General features: G+C 44.4%; 1 protein-coding gene across 1 annotated transcript in view; it reads right to left on the reverse strand.

The window, feature by feature from the left end:
* Positions 1-5313: 5313 nt before the first annotated feature.
* NPHP4 (nephrocystin 4) overlaps positions 5314-19807 on the reverse strand; it is a 203176-nt gene continuing 188682 nt past the window's right edge. The window contains exons 27-30 of the mRNA XM_018576510.1: positions 18014-18185; positions 16756-16935; positions 11285-11425; positions 5314-5472 (exon numbers count right to left, since the gene is read on the reverse strand). Coding sequence (XP_018432012.1) covers positions 5314-5472; positions 11285-11425; positions 16756-16935; positions 18014-18185 — 652 coding nt within the window. The remainder of the gene's footprint in view (positions 5473-11284; positions 11426-16755; positions 16936-18013; positions 18186-19807) is intronic.

Consider the following 19807-nt stretch of genomic DNA (forward strand, 5'->3'; position numbering starts at 1 on the left):
AGACATAGGGCGGGGCTGATAGGTTTTCCAATTTGATACCATGGGGGAATGTTTGTGGTTTGCCAGGGGTGTCACTTGTCTAAAGAAAGCCAACAGGAATTTTCTTTTCCAATCTTAGAAAGTAAATCCTGCCTAGTGACGTGCTGTGGAATTGGACAGAAGTTCCTGCCGGTATGGAAGAAGAACGCTTTGTATATGGTAATACCTCACCGTACTGCTCGGGGAGATTTGCATACTGTTTTAAAAGAAACCATTGAATTGATATTATAAACCCAATCTCCCACTCTAAATAATTAGGCAGTGATTGCATACATTACTTCCATTGATAGCAGCTTTACATGTGGCTGCTGCAACTCCCCTGATTAAATCTAAACTGATTAAGTGCCTTGTAATCTAATTGATTGACTGATGAATTAAAATGTATGTTATGGAAATATTTTACACTCTGCACCTTATTTAGAAAATACCAAGCCAGAGCAACGCTTAAAGTACAGGTAAACCCAATCACTAGAATCTCATATAGACCTGAGTATGTTAATGTTTAAATCTGCAGCTTCAATATAAAATATTACCTGGTGATGCTGCCATGATGGTCCTTGTTCAGTCATGTCCTGTTATAGCACGGGTGGGTAACTCCTGTCCTCCATTTAACTACAAATCCCAACATGCCTTTGGGAGTCATGCCAAAGCTTCATGGGATTGTAGTTCCACAACAGCTTGAGGGCAGAGTTGCTCACCTCTGTGTTATGTTAGAAACGTAGATGTTCCTGTCTTCTATCTGTGTTTCTATGTTGTCACTGGAGCTTCCGAAAGAGAATCCACACACCCGCTCCCAGTGCATTCTGTGCAGGGCTCAGCTGTTTGTTCTGTCGCCAAGTTCTACTCTGTGTCTTTGGAGCATTGACAACAGTTGTTGTATGAAGGAAGCACACATAGAGTATTTGCAGGCTTTATTCATAAATACATTGGAATTACATTGTTACAATGTATTTGGTTAGTTCTTATGTACAGATTAAAGACTTGTCTTTTAATCTGTACATAATGTCAGTTCCACCAAACCTGCAACTGTTATTTTCTTAATAAAACGATTACCATTAAACCTTTTTAGTTAACATTAATTAGTCCTTGGTCGCTCCTTTCTCCCCTAGATTTTTTTGCATTTTTGTTCATTCATTTATTAGCTGCCATGCAACGTGAAGAGTCAATAGCTACAGACCTCCAAACTTCTCTGGAGTGACGCTTCCGTATCTGGTAATCCGATGGACGTGTCTGGGTTTGGCGGTTGCCAGGAGAACGGTACTTGCTTGACTGCATTGTGCCAAGTGTAAAGTTTGGTGGAGGGGGGATTATGGTGTGGGGTTGTTTTTCAGGGGTTGGGCTTGGCCCCTAAGTTCCAGTGAAGGGAATTCTTAAGGCATCAGCATACCAAGACATTTTGGACAATTTCATGCTCCCAACTTTGTGGGAACAGTTTGGGGATGGCCCCTTCCTGTTCCAACATGACTGCGTACTAGTGCACAAAGCAATGTCTATAAAGACATGGATGAGTGAGTTTGGGGGGGAGGAACTTGAGTGGCCTGCACAGAGTCCTGACCTCAACCCGATAGAACACCTTTGGGATGAAGTAGAGCGGATACTGCGAGCCCGGCCTTTTCGTCCAACATCAGTACCTGACCAATGGTCCAACATTCCCATAGACATACTCCTAAACCTTGTGGACGCCTTCCCAGAAGAGTTGAATCTGTTATAGCTGCAAAGGGAGGGCCAACTCAATATTGAATCCTACGGACTAAGACTGGGATGCCATTAAAATTCATGTGCGTGTAAAGGCAGGCGTCCCAATACTTTTGGCAATATCGTGTAAGTCAGCGTGCAATCTACTTAATTGTTCAATGTGGCATTACCACCCTACAAGGCTCCCAGACTTTATTGTACTTTAGCAGTGTTCCCAGAAAATAAGTATGATCTAGAAGGTTCAGTTGGGGAGTGTCAGGGAAGGCCTACAGACATTTTATCTTAAACGACCAGGCCGAGCAAACGGTCTCTGAAATATGTAAGAGCCTTAAGTCAAATACTAATTCCCTAAGCAGCAAATCTGGAGAGAAAACTATTTAAAAAATCCATGCCTCACTATGGGCTACATAGCACAGCTGGGGACTCCCAAAGGGTTAAAAAAGAATTCACTTTGCTCCGGGGAATTCTGTAAGCTCTGCAGAGAAGCATTAATTGGACAAGCAAAGTGTCAAAATGCTCTAGTGGGACACAATAGTAACAATCATGCCAAGGGTTATGTATGGCAGCCAAGGAGCTGAAGGTCATACTGTAGAAGAGCCTTCATAGCAACGGCAGCTGAGATTTAAATTGTTATTCAAGAGAGAACTAATACAGGCCCCAACGTAAGGGCATTGTCCCTTAGTCATCAAGATTCCGCTCTTAAAGAGGCCATCCACGGTGTGAGAAGTGCTTATCTCCCCTAAGAATTTCCAATGAGGGCGTGTGTCACTGTATGGTGTAATTACATCAATGTCAAATGTCCTTCATTCGCGAGGACAGACCCAGGTTCCACAGAGATGTCCCTGCAAATCTGGATTTAAAACACTGATTGATCAAATCTGTTTTTTTTTTTGTGGTATTACATTTATAAATATAGAAAAGAGCAATCAGTTTTCGGTGAAAGCGAATAGGTACTACTGGGTTAGACGTATCGCTGTGAGGATTTCATGCAGATACTTTCGGCATCAGTAAGCCAAGACAATGGCACGTGCCCATTTAGGGCAAAATGAACATGTATATGTAAAGGCCACCCCTGACCACTTTATACTCTCCCACTTTCAAAAATACCATCATGTGGCAGTGCTGAGGTCTAGAGGTTGACCAATGCAATATGGGAGGAAGTCACCCTCCCCCTGTGCTCCCCCATACATGTAAGGCAGGCATTTTGTAATGGTGGCCACAGAGGAAGAAGTGCTAGAGAGGTGACTATAAAGTGGTCATTGGCACAAAAATGGGCATGGTGGCAGTGCTTATTTAAGGAGAAAAGGATAGAGTGAAGGGGTTAGGACACAGAGTCATTCCAGGCAAATAGCTATATACATGGCTGCAATACATAGAGGTTTACTGTTTTACCTTTCAAATAATTTGAAACCCATATTACAAAGAGTAGCATGGAGGCACAGAGATGAGAGAGGTGCAGAACGTCACACCAATAATTACTTAAATTCCCCACTTCACTTTCATACTCTTCTTAAGGGATGGGCAAACTCCGGCCCACCAGCTGGTGCGGAACTACAAATGTCATGCGGCATTGCAAGATTCCCACAGCCACAAGCATGACTCCCAGAGTTAGATGCATAGTGAAATTTGTAGTTTCACCACAGCTGGAGGGTCAGAGTTTGCCCAGCCCTGCTCTACTTTAATGACCAACTCTACTTTTATACACAGCCTGGAAGTGAGCAGACTGTCTTGCCAACACAGCCTGATCACTTCCCTGTGATCAGACAGAGCGGAAGCAGCAATAAACTGATGGGGGAATCTCTCTGCTCAACTTCTGTCAGCAAGTTCCTTGTCACCACAATTGAAAGCTGGATACCTGATTGGTCTCCCTCTCCCCATCTGAGTGCTGCTGTACAGGGAGGACACTGAAAGCAAATCAATTTGAAATTCATATCTGCTAGTTGCACGTTAAGGGCTCATTCACACGAGAAAAGTCCGGCACGTACAGCTCTGTGCTGTGTGCACGGCCGTAACGGGCAGCTCCCGGGAAGGACAGGTGCTGTGTGTGATTAGTACGCAGCCCCTGTCCTTCTCTATGGTAGTCCGTGGCCATACGCTCACCCCAAGTGCAGGTCCGTACGGGTGCGGGGGTCCCGGCTCGGACGCAGACAGGATCCATCCCGTCAGCGTACGAGTACAGACACCTGCACGGACGTGCAGGGCGGGTGAGCATAGGGCGGCGTACGGCCGTGTACTCCCATAAAGAAGGACAGGGGCTGCGTACTAATCACAAGCAGCACCTGTCCTTCCCGGGAGCTGCCCGATACGGCTGTGCATGCAGCACAGAGCTGTACGTGCCGGACTTTTCTTGTGTGAATGAGGTCTAAATGCATTTTGTATGTAAATAAATGACTCCATTCACTGGAGTCCAGCTTTGAGATTTAAGAGTTAAATGCTAATGAGGAATACACCTTTCACCTGAGATAAATCCCCCTACAGTGCATACACACTATGCTGAGAACCACTGCAGAAAATCCCAAAGCTGCTGGGTAAGATTTCCTGTGTCTAGATCATGGGGCAGGAGATGGAGGAGATGCACTTGTTTAAAACAAATGTAAAACCCAACAGAAAGAATGAGACCCCCTCGTGACTATGGAAGTTGGACGGAGCTGAGAACTCAAATGCAGAGGTCTTTACACCAAACTAGCCAACAGTGATAAGAAGTCAGTGCTTGATTCCACCAGCCAGCATTGGTTCTGGGTGCAATAGTAGGTAGGTTATGTAATACACTAAGACAGGTCAACTTTTAGTCACCCATATAAGCATACAATTCAGTATAAACAAATCTTGGCCATAAAAACTACTAACCAAACAAATCCAAAAAACGCACAGTAACAAAATGTTTTATTTGAAGCACTGCATACAAAAGGAGCACACCGGCAATTTCATAGTGCAAAATCTGGTAAAAATATATATAAATATAATTTGTACAATATAAAAACTATACAATTATTTCAAAGATCACACCTTAGTGAAAACACACATTGTGCATAAATATATATATAAAGTGTGAACTGCAACCTAAAGTATCACAAAGCCAAATAAGTACAAACTTACATTCAATAGAAAGGCTGCTTGAATTTTCTCTATATTGAGATAACATGGCATCTTGGACACCCAGTTACATGACTGATTCTAAAGCACACTGAATCTTTTTTTGTGATATTTAAAAACACAATTCCACAAATTTAGGATAGAGCCCCGATAAAGCAGATGCAGGTCCTTGAAATGCACCGGCTTGTTTTCTTTAAATACATTGCCTAGAGTCAATGTTGTACCTTCTAAACCTTCAACATAAGAAATGAATGGCCCTTGAATTGTAGAATGGTGCTCTCTTTTTAATAATTCTCCTGTACTGAGTCACACCATGGCACATAGTGTGTCACCAGAACAGGAAGTGCGGATAAATCTACCCAGTAATATATAAAGTAGACTGCAGTCTACTGCACACTGTATCCCAAAAAAGATAACATTTTGGCTGGAGCTGCCCAAGAAAAAAAACAATGATGGGCACATAATATTATATATCAGTCAAAACCTTCAAAGGGATTTCTTTGTTTGTTCGTAAATGACCTTGACGCAGAAAGTCTCCTCATTTTTTTCTTCATGGTCGTTGATAAATATGAGAATTTCTTCCAACCCGCTGCTGTCGCTGGGTGCAAAGCGCAGTCCAATGGTGTAGGTTTCCCCGCCTCCCACCTGAAAAAAATATAATCTTATGAAACAAAAAGCCTTTGCTATAAATTATATTGGTTCTTTTCTGTTTCCTCCCCCCCCCATCCTAAAGATACATTCAAGTACCCGAACTAGTAACAGAAATGTATCTTATTTGTGTATCACTCGGCTGTAGATCCTCAAATCATCTCTGAATTGGCGCTGACACTGTCCTTCCTTCTGGAGGGTGGCTACTTTTGTCCCCCATGGTCCCTGTGTGTGTTGTAAAGCAGCCACCAAGCTCCAAGCTCCCTCCCAGGATGGACTACAATCTCATGTTTAGTATACTAATTTGTATTAGGATTGTAGTCCATCTTATGTTGCCAGCCTGTCATATGTACCGCCAGTGGACTACAAGCAACCAAACCATAACACATTGTGCAGACATGGTCACTACGGAACAAGGTATAAGGTAACATTAAAAACCCATCATCAAGCGAACAATAAAACTTGCCTTGTAATAGGGCTACCCAAAGTTAAGTGCTGGTTTTTGTCTAGGGACCGGAGTAAAGCATTTTACTTACCTGATCCCCAGTCCCCCGACGGTCAGTGCTCTTCTCTTCTCCCCTTTGGCTGGTGGATTGTCCATTGGTGTCCTTATAGGAACCTGCATTAGACGTGATGACGTCAGTGCTCCTTAGACCATTGGAGCCCAGGGGTGAAGAGGTTGCGGGGACCAATCTAGTAGCCCCGGGGAAGCCAAGGGAGTGGGGATCAGGTAAGTAAATCTGCTTTACTCCGGCCTCTAGACGAAAATGAGCACTTAACCCTTGCAGTGCAGGGGTAGTCCCACTTAAAGGGTACCTTTTTTTATTTGCCCAGAGAAGGGCTTTACCCGAGTCACAGCCGCTCAGGAGCTTCCTGGATGTAACAGGCCGTCAAAAGACATCCTGTGGGCCACGCCCACTCGCACGCAAGCGGGAAACTGCCCAATTTTAGACAGCGATGCCTGTTGACATACAAGCAATCCGCCGGCTATAGAGCCGGCGGATTGCTTGTATAAGGTGCCGATCGATGTGCCCCGCCCCCCCTCCCCTCCCCGCGCAGGAACCTGCATTAGACGTGATGACGTCAGTGCTCCTTAGACCATTGGAGCCCAGGGGTGAAGAGGTTGCGGGGACCAATCTAGTAGCCCCGGGGAAGCCAAGGGAGTGGGGATCAGGTAAGTAAATCTGCTTTACTCCGGCCTCTAGACGAAAATGAGCACTTAACCCTTGCAGTGCAGGGGTAGTCCCACTTAAAGGGTACCTTTTTTTATTTGCCCAGAGAAGGGCTTTACCCGAGTCACAGCCGCTCAGGAGCTTCCTGGATGTAACAGGCCGTCAAAAGACATCCTGTGGGCCACGCCCACTCGCGCGCAAGCGGGAAACTCCCCAATTTTAGACAGCGATGCCTGTTGACATACAAGCAGGATTGCTTGTATAAGGTGCCGATCGATGTGCACCGCCCCCCCCCTCCACTGGTCCCGAGCCCTGCTGTGCCTGGTGCGAGCCCGGGACCAGCATGGTGGTTCTGTGACAGGGGATCAGAGGGAGATCGGTACACGATCTCCCTCCGGTCCCCTCTCAGAATGCGAAAGTGAAGTATATTACATCACTTCCGCATTCTTGTGTCACTCTCCAGCTTCAGAAGCTGCAGAGAAGCTGATGAAGCAGATCTCTGCTTCATCAGCTTCTTTGGGGGTCCCTAGGTGACATTAAGTGTCTTAGAGAAATTAATTTCAGTACAGTGTTGCATGACGGAATAAATGAATACTGAAAAATGGCCTGGCCAGGAAGGGGGTGCAAACACCTGGTCAGCAAGTGGTTAAAGTTTATCTATGTACCCCTAGACTCAATGAGCATTTAACCCTTGCAGTGTGGGGAAAAGACAGCATTGCAATCCATGGGGGAAAACATGGCAACTGTGCTTTAGCAAACAACGCCATCCAGTTAAGTTCAGATTTCCATCAACATCAACTTTAACTGCAACAATATCTCCCTGAAATGCTGCTACACGTTCCCTGTACTGGTTACACATTTTGGCTTAATCAGTCCTCAGTCATAACATTATCCTAAATAATGATCGTTATTATTATGGCTCCCGGTGATTTGAAAGCAGGCCAGATAACAAATTATTCTGGTCTTCTGGTTCAGGAGATCAGCTAATTTACTTATCAGCAAAACCTGCTCCCGGCTGCAAAAACCAAGACGCTTACATTTGGGTACGGCTCCGGAATTTTCTTAAAACCGCGATAAATGTGATATAGCTTTTATAAGGAATTTGATCTCGGGGAACTTGTAAACTCTTGAAAATCACCAGCATGCGGCTTTTATAATAAATGTATATGGCTTGATGTACCAGGCATGCAAAGACTCTTGATTTAAGTACTTTCAAAGCGACTTCCTGTGAACTTTCATTAGCTGACGCTTCTGCGCTCATCGGAAGAACTCGCTGTACAAGTGTTAGTAGCAAAAAGAGGCGACCTTCTGTACTGTGCAATTAGAATGACTTAATTAAGTTGTGTAGATGGAATATGGAGGCAGAGAAGGTGTATGGTATAGGAAGCCATTTGTTCTGTCATTGTCAGTGCAGGCAAGTGCGTGTAATTCTGCTGAATCATTTGGGACTTATTTATAACAGGCTGGATAAATGAATCTTGTTGCTTCAGAGGGATGTTTCACATTATTTTTATGGTTCATAAAGAACCTGTCACGAATGTACATTCATCTAAAGCCCTATTCAAGTCATAGGTTGTCCAAATTTTCCTAGTCCTACCTGCACTTTTCTGTTACAGCAGTTGTGCGGGGAGTTTAAATATGACTATGTAGTCCAACAGGCACCATTAATTCACACACACCTGGGCAGACACGCCCCTTTCTTCTTCTCTGCAATGCAGGTCTGTGTGGGGGTGTGGCTGTTACTCAGCTCTGCAAGCACAGAGCACTGGAGTGTGTTGGCAGGAAGCAACATTTTAACTGAGAGAAAGGGATATTTTAAGGCATTTACTAACAAGAAATGGATCATAACTGGCAGGGGTAGGGGACTTTAAAGAGATAAAAGGTGTATGATTTCAATTGGGCTTTAAAATATGTTTGCAAAAAGTATTGTACATAATAAGTCTTACTTCAAGTCTCTGACAGTTAGTACATGTGGAACTATTCTAAATTAAACATAAGTGTGTGTGTCTTAAAGGAGAACTATGGGGTTAAGTCTTCTCCCTATAGTTCTCCTTAGGGTAACGGGAGGACACAAACTAGTGTCCTCCCGTCACCCTAGGCTCAGTATACCGCAAGCTGTTGACGCCACGAGCTGAGACGCCGCAGTATACCGCAAGCTGCTGCTCGCGGTATACTGAGACGCCGCAGCTGAAGCGGATCCCGACAATTGTGCTGGGATCCGCCCACCTGCGTGAATGACAGCTGGCTCTGCCTATCTAGAGGACCTGTCACGGCAGAGAGCCGTGACAGGATCGAGAGGTGAGCGAACGACGGTATGTGTTCGCTCACCTCCCGATCTACTGAGCCGACCTGTGACAGTCTCATTGTCACAGGTCGGCTAGAACTATGATGTGAGTGAAAAGCACTCGCCTCATTGTTCTCCTTTAATCCAAAAATGATGTCTTATAACCAATACTGGAGCACATAGCACCGACACCCAACCAGCCTTGAAGAAGGTGAGTGCCAAACCCCCGGAAAGCATTAGAAGTATCCTCACCTGATTATAAATACAAGATTGGACATTTAAACGGAAGCCTCTTTGTTTATGGTGACCCTCATCCACTTCACACTGATTTTACACTGCTAAAGGACCAGCATTCAGTTCTCCTCCAGGAAATGGGGGGCGGTACCTTTACAGTGATGGGGTGGCTGTACAGCTGCCAAGGTCACTTTTACTAGATACCTGGGAGCCGGCTGAACAAAATGATGCTGCAGCCATGAGTTTGTTTTAACTAGATTTAGGACGTACATAGACTTCTTCTAGACGTAAAGTGGTTAAAAAGGACCTATAGTTGAATGTTAACATAAAGCTATTGGTCCTTAGGAATAATGCTGCTCCAGGCTCCCTTCAGTTATGTCTACATGTCTAAAGATCAGAGCTGAATCTCCCTTTTACCAGGGATCATGGGACCAAATGCCTAGGCCTTGAAACCTTTGACCAACACTGAAGGGAGCTTGAAGAAACAACAGGTAGCTATTTTAGACGTCTTATTATTTCCAATCCACTTATTAGTTTACCCCAGAAAGGCTTCTAGCATTGCTTCATGTAAATTTTTGATTTAAAGGTCCAAAGTGAAGCTGCGATTTGCCTATAAAAGGGCAGGGCAATAAGTTCACTTTAATGTGGATATCCCCAGCAGCATACGTTTATCTTCTTTATGTTTGCTTTCCAATCTGCACAGCTTCCAGGCACCAAAGAAAAGCCCGGTGTGAACTACAAGTCGGCAGAGTCGTAGCATACACAGGGCTATGGACTCTCCATGTGAAAGAGCTAATTGTTCTCACATGCTCCTCCATACCCAGCTGTACCGGGTTGTTTCTTTGGCTCCTGGCACTAAACAGAGTGGCAGGGTAGTGAAAGAAAGGTAGTATACACTGCTGGAGAGGGCAGCATTGAAGCAAATCTGTTGTTTGCCCTGAAGTGACAAAGCACGTTTATGCTTTAAAGCCTAAGTCCTGGCAGTTATAAAATCAGTAAATATGCAGCTGATAAAGTATCCAATGAGCTTTGTTTCCCCTCTAATAGTGCACTAAAACAAAAGCAATACTTACCATAAGACAGGGTCCCACGCTCTTCCTCCCCACTGTTTCCAGTTGCAATGCCCGGTATTTGGAAGATGCTGGTCTCCAACCGGTCTTGTCACCACCCCTCTCATCATTTTCATTAAGGATGCACCGATACCGATACTAGTCATTACTAGTATCGATACCGATAACGACGCGCTGCCCGGCTTCCTGATTGGTCGGAAGCTGGCCAATCAGGAAGCCAGGCGCAGTGTAATGACGCAGTGCCCTGCTTTCTGATTTGTCGGGAAGCCGGCTTCATGCTCCCTCGTCACCTCATGATGCAGCGCCCTGCTTTCTGATTGGCCAGAAAGCCGGCTCCATGCTTTCACGTCAGCTAGTGACAAGAAGCATGGGGCGGGCATCCCTAATTTTCATCAAATACAAGGCAGGACATCAAGCAGTGCTGATCCAGCATTGTATGTGATGAGGTAGGAGTTCCTCTCTGTCTTAACTTATCCCCTAGGAAAAAAAGCAATATATAATTTATCAGCTACATACGGTATCCTTAATGATTATGTTGCTGCTCAGAGGTCAACTTTAAGAGCAAGGCACTTGCCCCCTTGTGTCTTGCTCTTAAAGTTGACCTCTGTTTGGGCAGTATCCCTGTTGAAAGTAGTACAAAGACATGCTGGTAGGTTAATTGGCTTCTGTCTAAATCAACCTTGCATGTATGCGAGATAGGGATCTTAGATTGTAAGCTCCTTGAAGGCAGGGACTGATGTGAATGTGTAAAGTGCTGCATAAATTGTCAGTGCTATATAAATACCAACAATAATAATAATAATAGTAGTAATAATAAATACTATAGTGATGCTCAACCTGCTTGAACACTCCATGTGTTCCTTCATCATGGCCATAGCAGAAGGATGGAGGCAGGACCTCCAACCAGCAGATGCCAAAGCTAAAGGCCTGGAAACAAGTCAATCCCATGCAAGTTAACACACCTAGTTCCCCGAAACTCTGAATTTGCGGAGTAGGGTTGAATCAACATTTAAAATATAAGCAAGAACAAGCTAAAGAAGAGCTCTTACCTCAAAGGAGTCTTCCTTAAACTGCAGTAGGTCCGCTCTGTTTGTTTGGAGGGTGTACCTCTTCTTTACTTGATAGGGGTTTGTATATGTGATCCTTTTGTTGCAGCCCTTGTCTCCAGAGGGAATCATAATTTCAAAGGCCTTTGAAAACATAAAATGTTTTTGTTGTTGTTTTAATGTCTACTTTTATACTATAATTAGAAAAAAAAGCCATCTTAGTCTCCCTCCAGTACTACTTACACCACCAAAAGCCTAGGCATTTGATAACATCTCTGTTAAAAGGAAAGTTCAGCCATTGTGAAGTCAAACCTTCGCCTTCTACACAAATCACATGTCTAGTCAGTAGGAGCCCAGAGCAGCATTTTCTCCTTTATTCATACATCTCAGAAACTCATTTACATAGCTTTATCTTAACATCTGAGTACGGGTCAGATTTAATGAGACGCTGTGACCAGTGCGCAAAAGTAGCAGGAACGCGGTCGAAATTCCACGTAGCGACTATGAGCGCTCTCCAGCTCGTTAATCCATTTCCATTAGAGGTGCCGGATTCAGCTCGCACAGCACTTTCAGAAACAAATTACAGGAAAGCTTTAATATTTTCAGATTGTAATGTTTCATTGCAGCTCCCCTAGGAATGAATGCTAGACATACTAATTCAAATTGTTTTAACAATGAACAGCCGAGCAAAATTATACATGTCAGCTTGTAATAATCCCTTTTCAGTGAGAGCGCTCCAGCAATTTATCATAATGCAAAATAATCACTGTATATTTAAGGGGAATAGAAGAACTGGATAGACTGCGCAACACTATCAGGTCAGTAATTATCGGTTAGGTAAATTGGGCTGCTGTCTGGTCCACGGGCAACAGGAATAAAAAAAAAGGGTTTTTGTACTCACAGTAAAATCCTTTTCACTGTGTTCATTTAAGGACACAGCAAAGATCTTTACTTGACCGTTGGGTTATAGCACCATCTTCAGGAGAAAGAAACTAGGCATAAAACAGAAGCACAATCTAGGGGCAGCCCCTGATGGCCAAACCCTTCATCTGCTAGAGTCAGCTCAGCTAGCCACACATCAGTACATAGAGAAAACCTGGTCACTGTCAGGGGAGTATGGCTGGGCCGTGAGTGGAACCACTTGGCTGGGGCGACAAGGCAAAATCCGAGGTCGAGGTACAAAAGGGGAAATCCCAGAAGAGTAGTCAGGTCCAACCCGGGTTGAGGCAGGCAGCTAGGTTCAGAAACGTAAGGGCAGGCCAAAGGGTCGGTAGTCGGGAGTTCATGCAAAGGGTCAGCAAGCGAGACAGGTACAAGGCACAGGGGGCTGGGAGATCACAACATAGAGGTAGAATAACTCAGCAACAAGCCAGGGATCTGACTGGAATATAATACCCAGGGAAACCTAGGACCACCCCCTGGTTACTGAGCCGACCAGGAAGCTTCACCATCCAGGAGCCAATAGCAGGGACGAAGGGGTGGATGGTGTGTGCTGGGATCTTCCCCCAGCCTGGCTAACACCTGAAGATGCTAAGTGGGCGATTGCGCGCCCAAGACCTTGGCGCCAGGGGTCCTGCCAGGAGGGAGGAGAACCCGTGCCCTGCGTTGCCGCTGTCGAACCCCGGTAAGGAGCGGCATCCCCGGTTCCCTGACAGTCACAGACAAAACAACTAAATGGGAGGGTGCTGTGTCCTTCAATGAACGCAGAGAAAAGGATTGTATGGTGAGTACAATAATCTGTTCATTGAAGTACTTGAATTTGTCGCAGCTGGACCTACACACAAGGCAAGTAATTGCATGCAAGCATAGGCTGGGACTACAAGGATCTATATTATTCTGCCTGTTGAACAGCTCAACAATTGATTTAAGGTCTTGAAGACTGAAGAAAAACTAAAAAGAAGAATTCCCTGCAAAAAAGAAACAGGATCTAAGATTCCCAGCCAGAACTCCACGACATTAGACGATAAACTGAGCTTCCACCATCAGGGAACACCCCTAGGTTATGCTTTTGTTTTTTGCCTGATTTCCTATTCCTAAAGATGTCGCTATAAGCCTATGGTCAAAATGCCTATGTGATCATAATATTAGGTTCTCTTCAAAGTTAATCAATTGTATAAATGTTCTTTAAAGTAAATGTAAACCCAATCAGGAACATCTCACATATGATATTAAAGGGTAAGGTATTGGGAGAGGAAAATGTAACTAGACCTGGTGGGGGACATTGTAGTGGACACACTCTGCCTCTATAGATCGAAAACTGATTCATTGTGTAACTGCTGATTAGCCAGCTCACAGTCTTCTCCCCTGCATAGAGCAATGACTGTCAGTTACCGCCCCTGCAGGTATCCTCCCCTCCCCTGGTGCTCATTGGAGGAACAGACAGGGGAGGGTCAGGCATAGCTGGCTCTGACTCTATTGAGGCAGAGCCAGCTGTCAATCAGGCAACGGGGTGGATCCTGACAATATAAACAAATAATAATACTTGGTAATGTTGCCATAAAAGTCCTTGTTTAGGTAATTCCTGTTGTAGAGTGATAACGCTCTGTGCCTGTCTGCCAGCTGAACTCGATGGGTATAGGTTGAACTCGATGGACTTGTGTAACATGGGCCCCCAATGAAGACTACAAGTGGCTGTTTCAGCACAAATGAAACAGTCATTGTCTACTGTTATCAGTAGAAATACTATGTAGCCATCACTGGATCACTGTAGTGTGTGTACACAGGAAGTGGCAGTACCACTGCGATGAAACAAAGGATAAAAAAAGGTTAAAAACAAATATTTTAATTTAAAGTGACAATCCCCCCCCCACACACAATGGACTTACCTTAAATGATGCCTCTTGATCTCATCTTCTTCTCAGTAGTTTTCAGCAATCCCTCCAGGGCTGGTGCCGGTCTCCGATCCAGAGCTGACTCCTCTGGTCCCACGGTGTCTGTCCGACGTGCACGCTCCCGGCTGCATGCATTGAGCTCCACTGTGTCTCTCTTCTTCCCGCCTTAGATGTCTACTGCGCATGCGCCCGCCCCTTCATCTTGCAGGGCCGCTCGAGAATTTTCAGATCCTAGGGCGGGAGCGAGTGGCGGAGACACAGGTAAGTAATTACCTTTTTGGTAATTTTTTAAATGTTGTTATGATGTGTTTGCATATATCTAGCACTATCTATCTACTTGCTAGCAGTAGATATATGTTAAAACTAGGGATGTCCCGATACCGATGCTAGCATCGGAATCGGGCCCGATACAGGGCATTTTGACAAGTACTTGTACTTGTCAAAATGCCCCGAAGCCTAGCGCCGAAGCTTGCGCTATGTTTTTTTTTTTTTCTTCTTACTTACCTCGCCGAGCATCGCGTCACTGCTGCTCCGGTGGGCGGCGCTCCGAGCGGGGTCATCTGGCAGTCTCCGGGTCCTAATTTAGGTGGCTGGAGACTGCCAGATGACCCCGCTCGGAGCGCCGCCCACCGGAGCAGCAGTGACGTGACGCTCGGCGAGGTAAGTAAGAAGAAGGCAGTGGCCTGTACTATGTAGCCCTGTACTATGGATCATTTAACCCATTTATGTCAGCAGAGGATAATTGTAAATGTATTGTTGCAGGCACTCTATATGTACATGTACTATATACTACATATAGAATGCACTGAACAATAGATTTACAATTATCCTCTGCTAATATGAATGGGTTAAATGATCCATAGTACATGATATGTAGCCCTGTACTACGGATCATTTAACCCATTCATGTTAGCAGTGGAGAATTGTATATCTATATGTACTGTACATATACAGCACAAATGTCCCGTACATTGCAGCATTAGATTTACAATAATCCCCTGCTAACATGAATAGGTTAAATGATCCGTAGTACAACTACATGTTATGTACTATTATGTACTATGGATCATCATTTAACCTATTCATGTTAGCAGGGGATAATTGTAATTTTATTACTGCAGTGTACAGGACGTGTGTGCTGTATATGTATTATGGATCATGATTTAACCTATTCATGTTAGCAGGGCAGAATTGTGAGCGCCTCCCACAAGCTGAGCACCGAGATGCGATGAAGCGATCCTGCCCAGCGCCGACTACAAGAGGCATCGCGTGAGGCTACGGGGATCGGAGTGAAACTGTGAGTAAGGGAAGCTGGGATGGGGCTGGCTGTAAATCTATTGCCATAGTCTACTGGACGTGTGTACTGTATATGTAGTGCATATATACAGCACACACCTCCACTACACTCCAGCAATAGAGTTACAATTCTCCACTGCTAACACGAATAGGTTAAATCATGATCCATAATACAGAACATGTAGTTGTACTATGGATCATTTAAAGTCACCTGTCCCTTTAAGAAAAAGTATCGCTAATTGGTATAGGCAAGTACATGAGGGGATGTACTTGTACTTGGGCCTGAAAAAGTGGCATCGGGACATCCCTAGTTAAAACAAATGTGACTTTAATACTACTTTAAAAAAATGGCAACTGTTTATATTACCCAGTTATTTAGAAAAGGAAATGTCATTCAGTCAGGATTTACATGTACTTTAAATAATCTTAACATGGAAATATTTGTGCCTTTTAGAAACATTATGCAAGCAGCATTCACCTTTCATTTTCCTACTGTGCAACATTATCAGCATATTACAAATAAACAAGTATCGGGCCCAACCTTTCCCATTGCGTTTAGTGTTCTGTACTCAATTACAATCTTTAATTTTGCTGTCGGAACATTATGACTCTTATAAAGGCCACAAGTACATTTAAGGTCTCCGAGTCTGATGGTTTTAATAAACCGGCGAAGATTAAAAACTCAGAGGGTACCCATGAAAATTAATGGCTGCCCATTAAGAGCTCATTAAACACTGTCTGGAAAGCAAAGTAAGTTTTCCATGCAAACTTTGGAAACTTTGTACGACGGCCCATTAGAGGGCAGTAAAGCCGGAATGAAACCTGTATGATAGATGGCGATTGGAACGGTTCATTTTATCTGGGTAGATGTAGGTCACTAATGTCCTATAACAACACAGACAATTATGTTCTTGTAGATTAACAATGCATTTCAGCTGCCGACATGCTACACAGAGCCTCCCCTGATGAACAGGAAGTGGCTGGTGTATAATGGTTCGTATATCACATATATAACTGCTACAAAATACATTTTGTAATTAAAGCTCAGCTCTGGATGAATCTTTTTTATTTGGACAGTGCAGGGACAGGTGAGAACCTTTGTAATGTTTTCATTGCAGTCTGCATCTCCACTGGGGTGATTTTCTTGCACTTTCTGTCCCTGTGACAGACATCCCAACTCTCCCGGACGTTACGGGAGTCTCCCGCTATTAGATAGCGGCTCCAGGTGCCCGGGAGAGAAATATTTTCTCCCAGAAAGGTTTACTCTGCTCTATCACGAGAATAACAACCAATGAAAACAAAAAGTTATTTGGATCAAATTGAAAAGGGATGAAACCCATTGCTTACCTTGGAAATAACGGGATTCCGGCTAACTACACAGACTAACCAGGAGGCTACAAGCTGATGTTGGTCCACGTCTACTAGGTTGAGGTAGATGAATCTGCTGCCAGCTTTGTTTGGCCGCACTGCGATGTGAAGGTCTTGGATGCCGTTCGGTGGAAGCACAAACACATCTTCCGGATCCACCTATATACGATACAAAGCGTTGAAAACTGAATTGCAGGTAGATTAAAGAACTCCGGGTTGACATTTGTTCACTTCAAGGGTTAACAGTTCGTTTTTGTCTAAAGTAGAAAAAAAAAAAGAAGTGATACTCACCCGAGTTTCTAAACTGTCTGGCTCTAAGACGGGTCCTTTGAGCGTCTCTCCTCCGCTGCAGCAGTCTAGGAGTCCTCAAGCCATCACATCTAATACAGTGTATTGGACGTGCGAATGCGAGGGACATACATCCTTGCAGCGGAGGAGAAGACAGGCTGGAGGGAGCACTGGAGACTGAGGTTCGGGTGAGTATAACTTTTTTTTTTTTTACCCTAGACAAAAACGAGCATTTGCAAGGGTTAATAAAAAAAATACCCCCGCAGTGCAAGGGTTAATAAAATTTCTCCCCAGAGTTCCAATTTATAAAATACACCATTCCTTGCATTTAAAGTAGGAGGAAAGACAAGACAGTACTCCATGTTTTAAAGGTCGCCTCCCCATTGCTTTTATATTTCCTGCAGAGTTTATAATAGAACACAATGGACATTTTTCAAGCGGTCATGTGACTGGCGAGTGTGTCTATGTGCGGCTGGTGGGCTTGCTTTCTTTGAGGTTCAACAACAACGCCGGACGCCGGTGGGATAACATCACTTCTAAAATGATTCAACGGCATTGTCGGTCCTCTACAGAGAAACACACTCCCTGAGCTTCGCATTCACATGACATTCACCCTTGGATAAAGTTCAAAGGGTATTTTCACTAAGTACCTCGGCTTATATTCGGGACGGCTTATACTCGAGTATATACGGTATACAATAAAATGTAATTTTACATTCAACTTATGTGATCAGCAATACTCGGACCGGGGGGGACAGTACTAAGAGCCAATCAGGATTTGCTGACAGGGAATATGCCGGTAGATGTAGAGAGCAGACAACCCTAGACTAAAATGAGCAGTTAACCCTTGCAGCTCAGGGGTAGCCCCACTGCAAGGGTTAATCAGGAATTGCCCTGGAGTTCTGCTTTAATACAATGTTTAAATTGAATATATTATAACACAACTGACCTTCAGTTCATGCGGGTGAGACGTGTACGCCCTGACCTTGCGCACCACTTGTGTCCCTCGAAGGACCAGAGACATTTGCGTAAGCTGGCCAGTTACACAGCCGAGGTCCACTCTTTTCAGGGAATGGACGTAGATCTGCCAGATTTGGATTGGAGCAGCCAGCCATCGGTCCCTGAGTTCGTATAAGGAGATAAAATAATCACATATAAAAGGTCCAAATATTAGTTTTTCCATATATTATATAATAACGTCAACTACAGGCAACTTGAGTGATTTGAGGCTTCTATACATAATCATTATAATGTAAATCAATATAGACTTCTGTTCAGTAAAGTGATGGAAATGGGTTCCACGTTGGTCTTCTTGGCTAGCAGGTCTGAGTGACGGGAAATTATGTTTTATGAATTTGCGACATATAAAGATAAAATGTATCTAATATAAAATTAAAGGAGAACTATGGGGTGAGTGATTTACACTGATCCTCATAGATAGAGCCGACGTGTGACAATGAAACTGTCACAGGTCGGCTCTATAGATCGAGAAATGAATGAACACATACCGTCGCTTGCTCACTTCCCGATCATCTCCCTGCAGAGAGCGGTGACCGCTCCCAGCAGGGATTCCCCCCTCCCCCGGACTTGGGCCCTGGTGCAGCTGCACCAGCGGTAGTTCCGCCCCCTGCCTCTCCGATCCTCCAGCGCTGACTGGGCACAGCTGGCTCTGCCTCTAAATAGGCAGAGCACGCTGTCAATGAGCCAGCTAGGTGGATCTCAACAGTGTTGGGATCCTTCCCAGCTGCAGCGCTCTCAGTATATATTATTATTATTCAGGATTTATATAGCGCCAACAGTTTGCGCAGCGCTTTACAATATAAGTAAGACATTACAATCACAATACAATTCAAGACAAGATGGTAAGGAGGGCCCTGCCCCTGAGGGCTTACATTCTAAAAGGGAGGAGGAAGTGATACATGAGGAGGCAGCCGTGTGGGGATGAATTGTATGAGAATGTGATAGTTCAGTAGTTAGTTTGAGGTGGGATAGGCTTCACTGAAGAGATGAATCTTAAGGGATCGCCTAAAGGCAGTTGGAGTGGGAGATAGTTGGACAGGTTGGGGTAAAGAGTTCCATAGGATGGGAGAGACTCAAGTGAAGTCCTGGAGGCGAGCATGGGAGGAGTTGACGAGTCATAGCTCGCTATATACTGAGCTTTGAGTCACAGGAGGAGCTTAGTAAATGTCCTCCAGGGACACTAAAGAGAACTATTGGATAAAAAGGTTACCTCATAGTTCTCTTTTAAGTATACATAGAACATTAATCACATCCAGTTGGGCCTAGATAAGCTGCTGCCGATTTGACAAAGATGGTGACCTGCTGCATTTGAGCTGCTTGCGCACCATCATGCAGAAGAAAAGGCAAACAGCGGGAGGAGTTTCTCAATAACAGGAGTGACGGCATAAAAAGCCATATCCTGCTGGATGTGATACTTTTTCATTTTCAAGACGTTAAAGAGGCGATGCGAAGTCTACAAGTTGCTATCCCCTTTAGAACTACTATGGTGCTTGCTTCGACTCACCTTGACTCTAGAATTTTTCGGGAGACCTGTCAAGCGATTGCTATATAACTTCTGAGCACTAACAAAATGAGACAATTAACCATGTAACGCAGGCTGTTTATCTTCGTAGCAAACCCTGAGGCTGCCATAAAACAGGACACTTGCACACTGACACTTTTACTGGCTCTTTTATAAACGTGTTTCAGGCTGAATTTGCGGCACTATAAAATGCGTTACAAT

The sequence above is a fragment of the Nanorana parkeri genome, unplaced genomic scaffold (genome assembly GCF_000935625.1).
Source record: "Nanorana parkeri isolate BGI_ZX_2015 unplaced genomic scaffold, ASM93562v1 scaffold5, whole genome shotgun sequence".
Lineage (NCBI taxonomy): Eukaryota > Metazoa > Chordata > Amphibia > Anura > Dicroglossidae > Nanorana > Nanorana parkeri.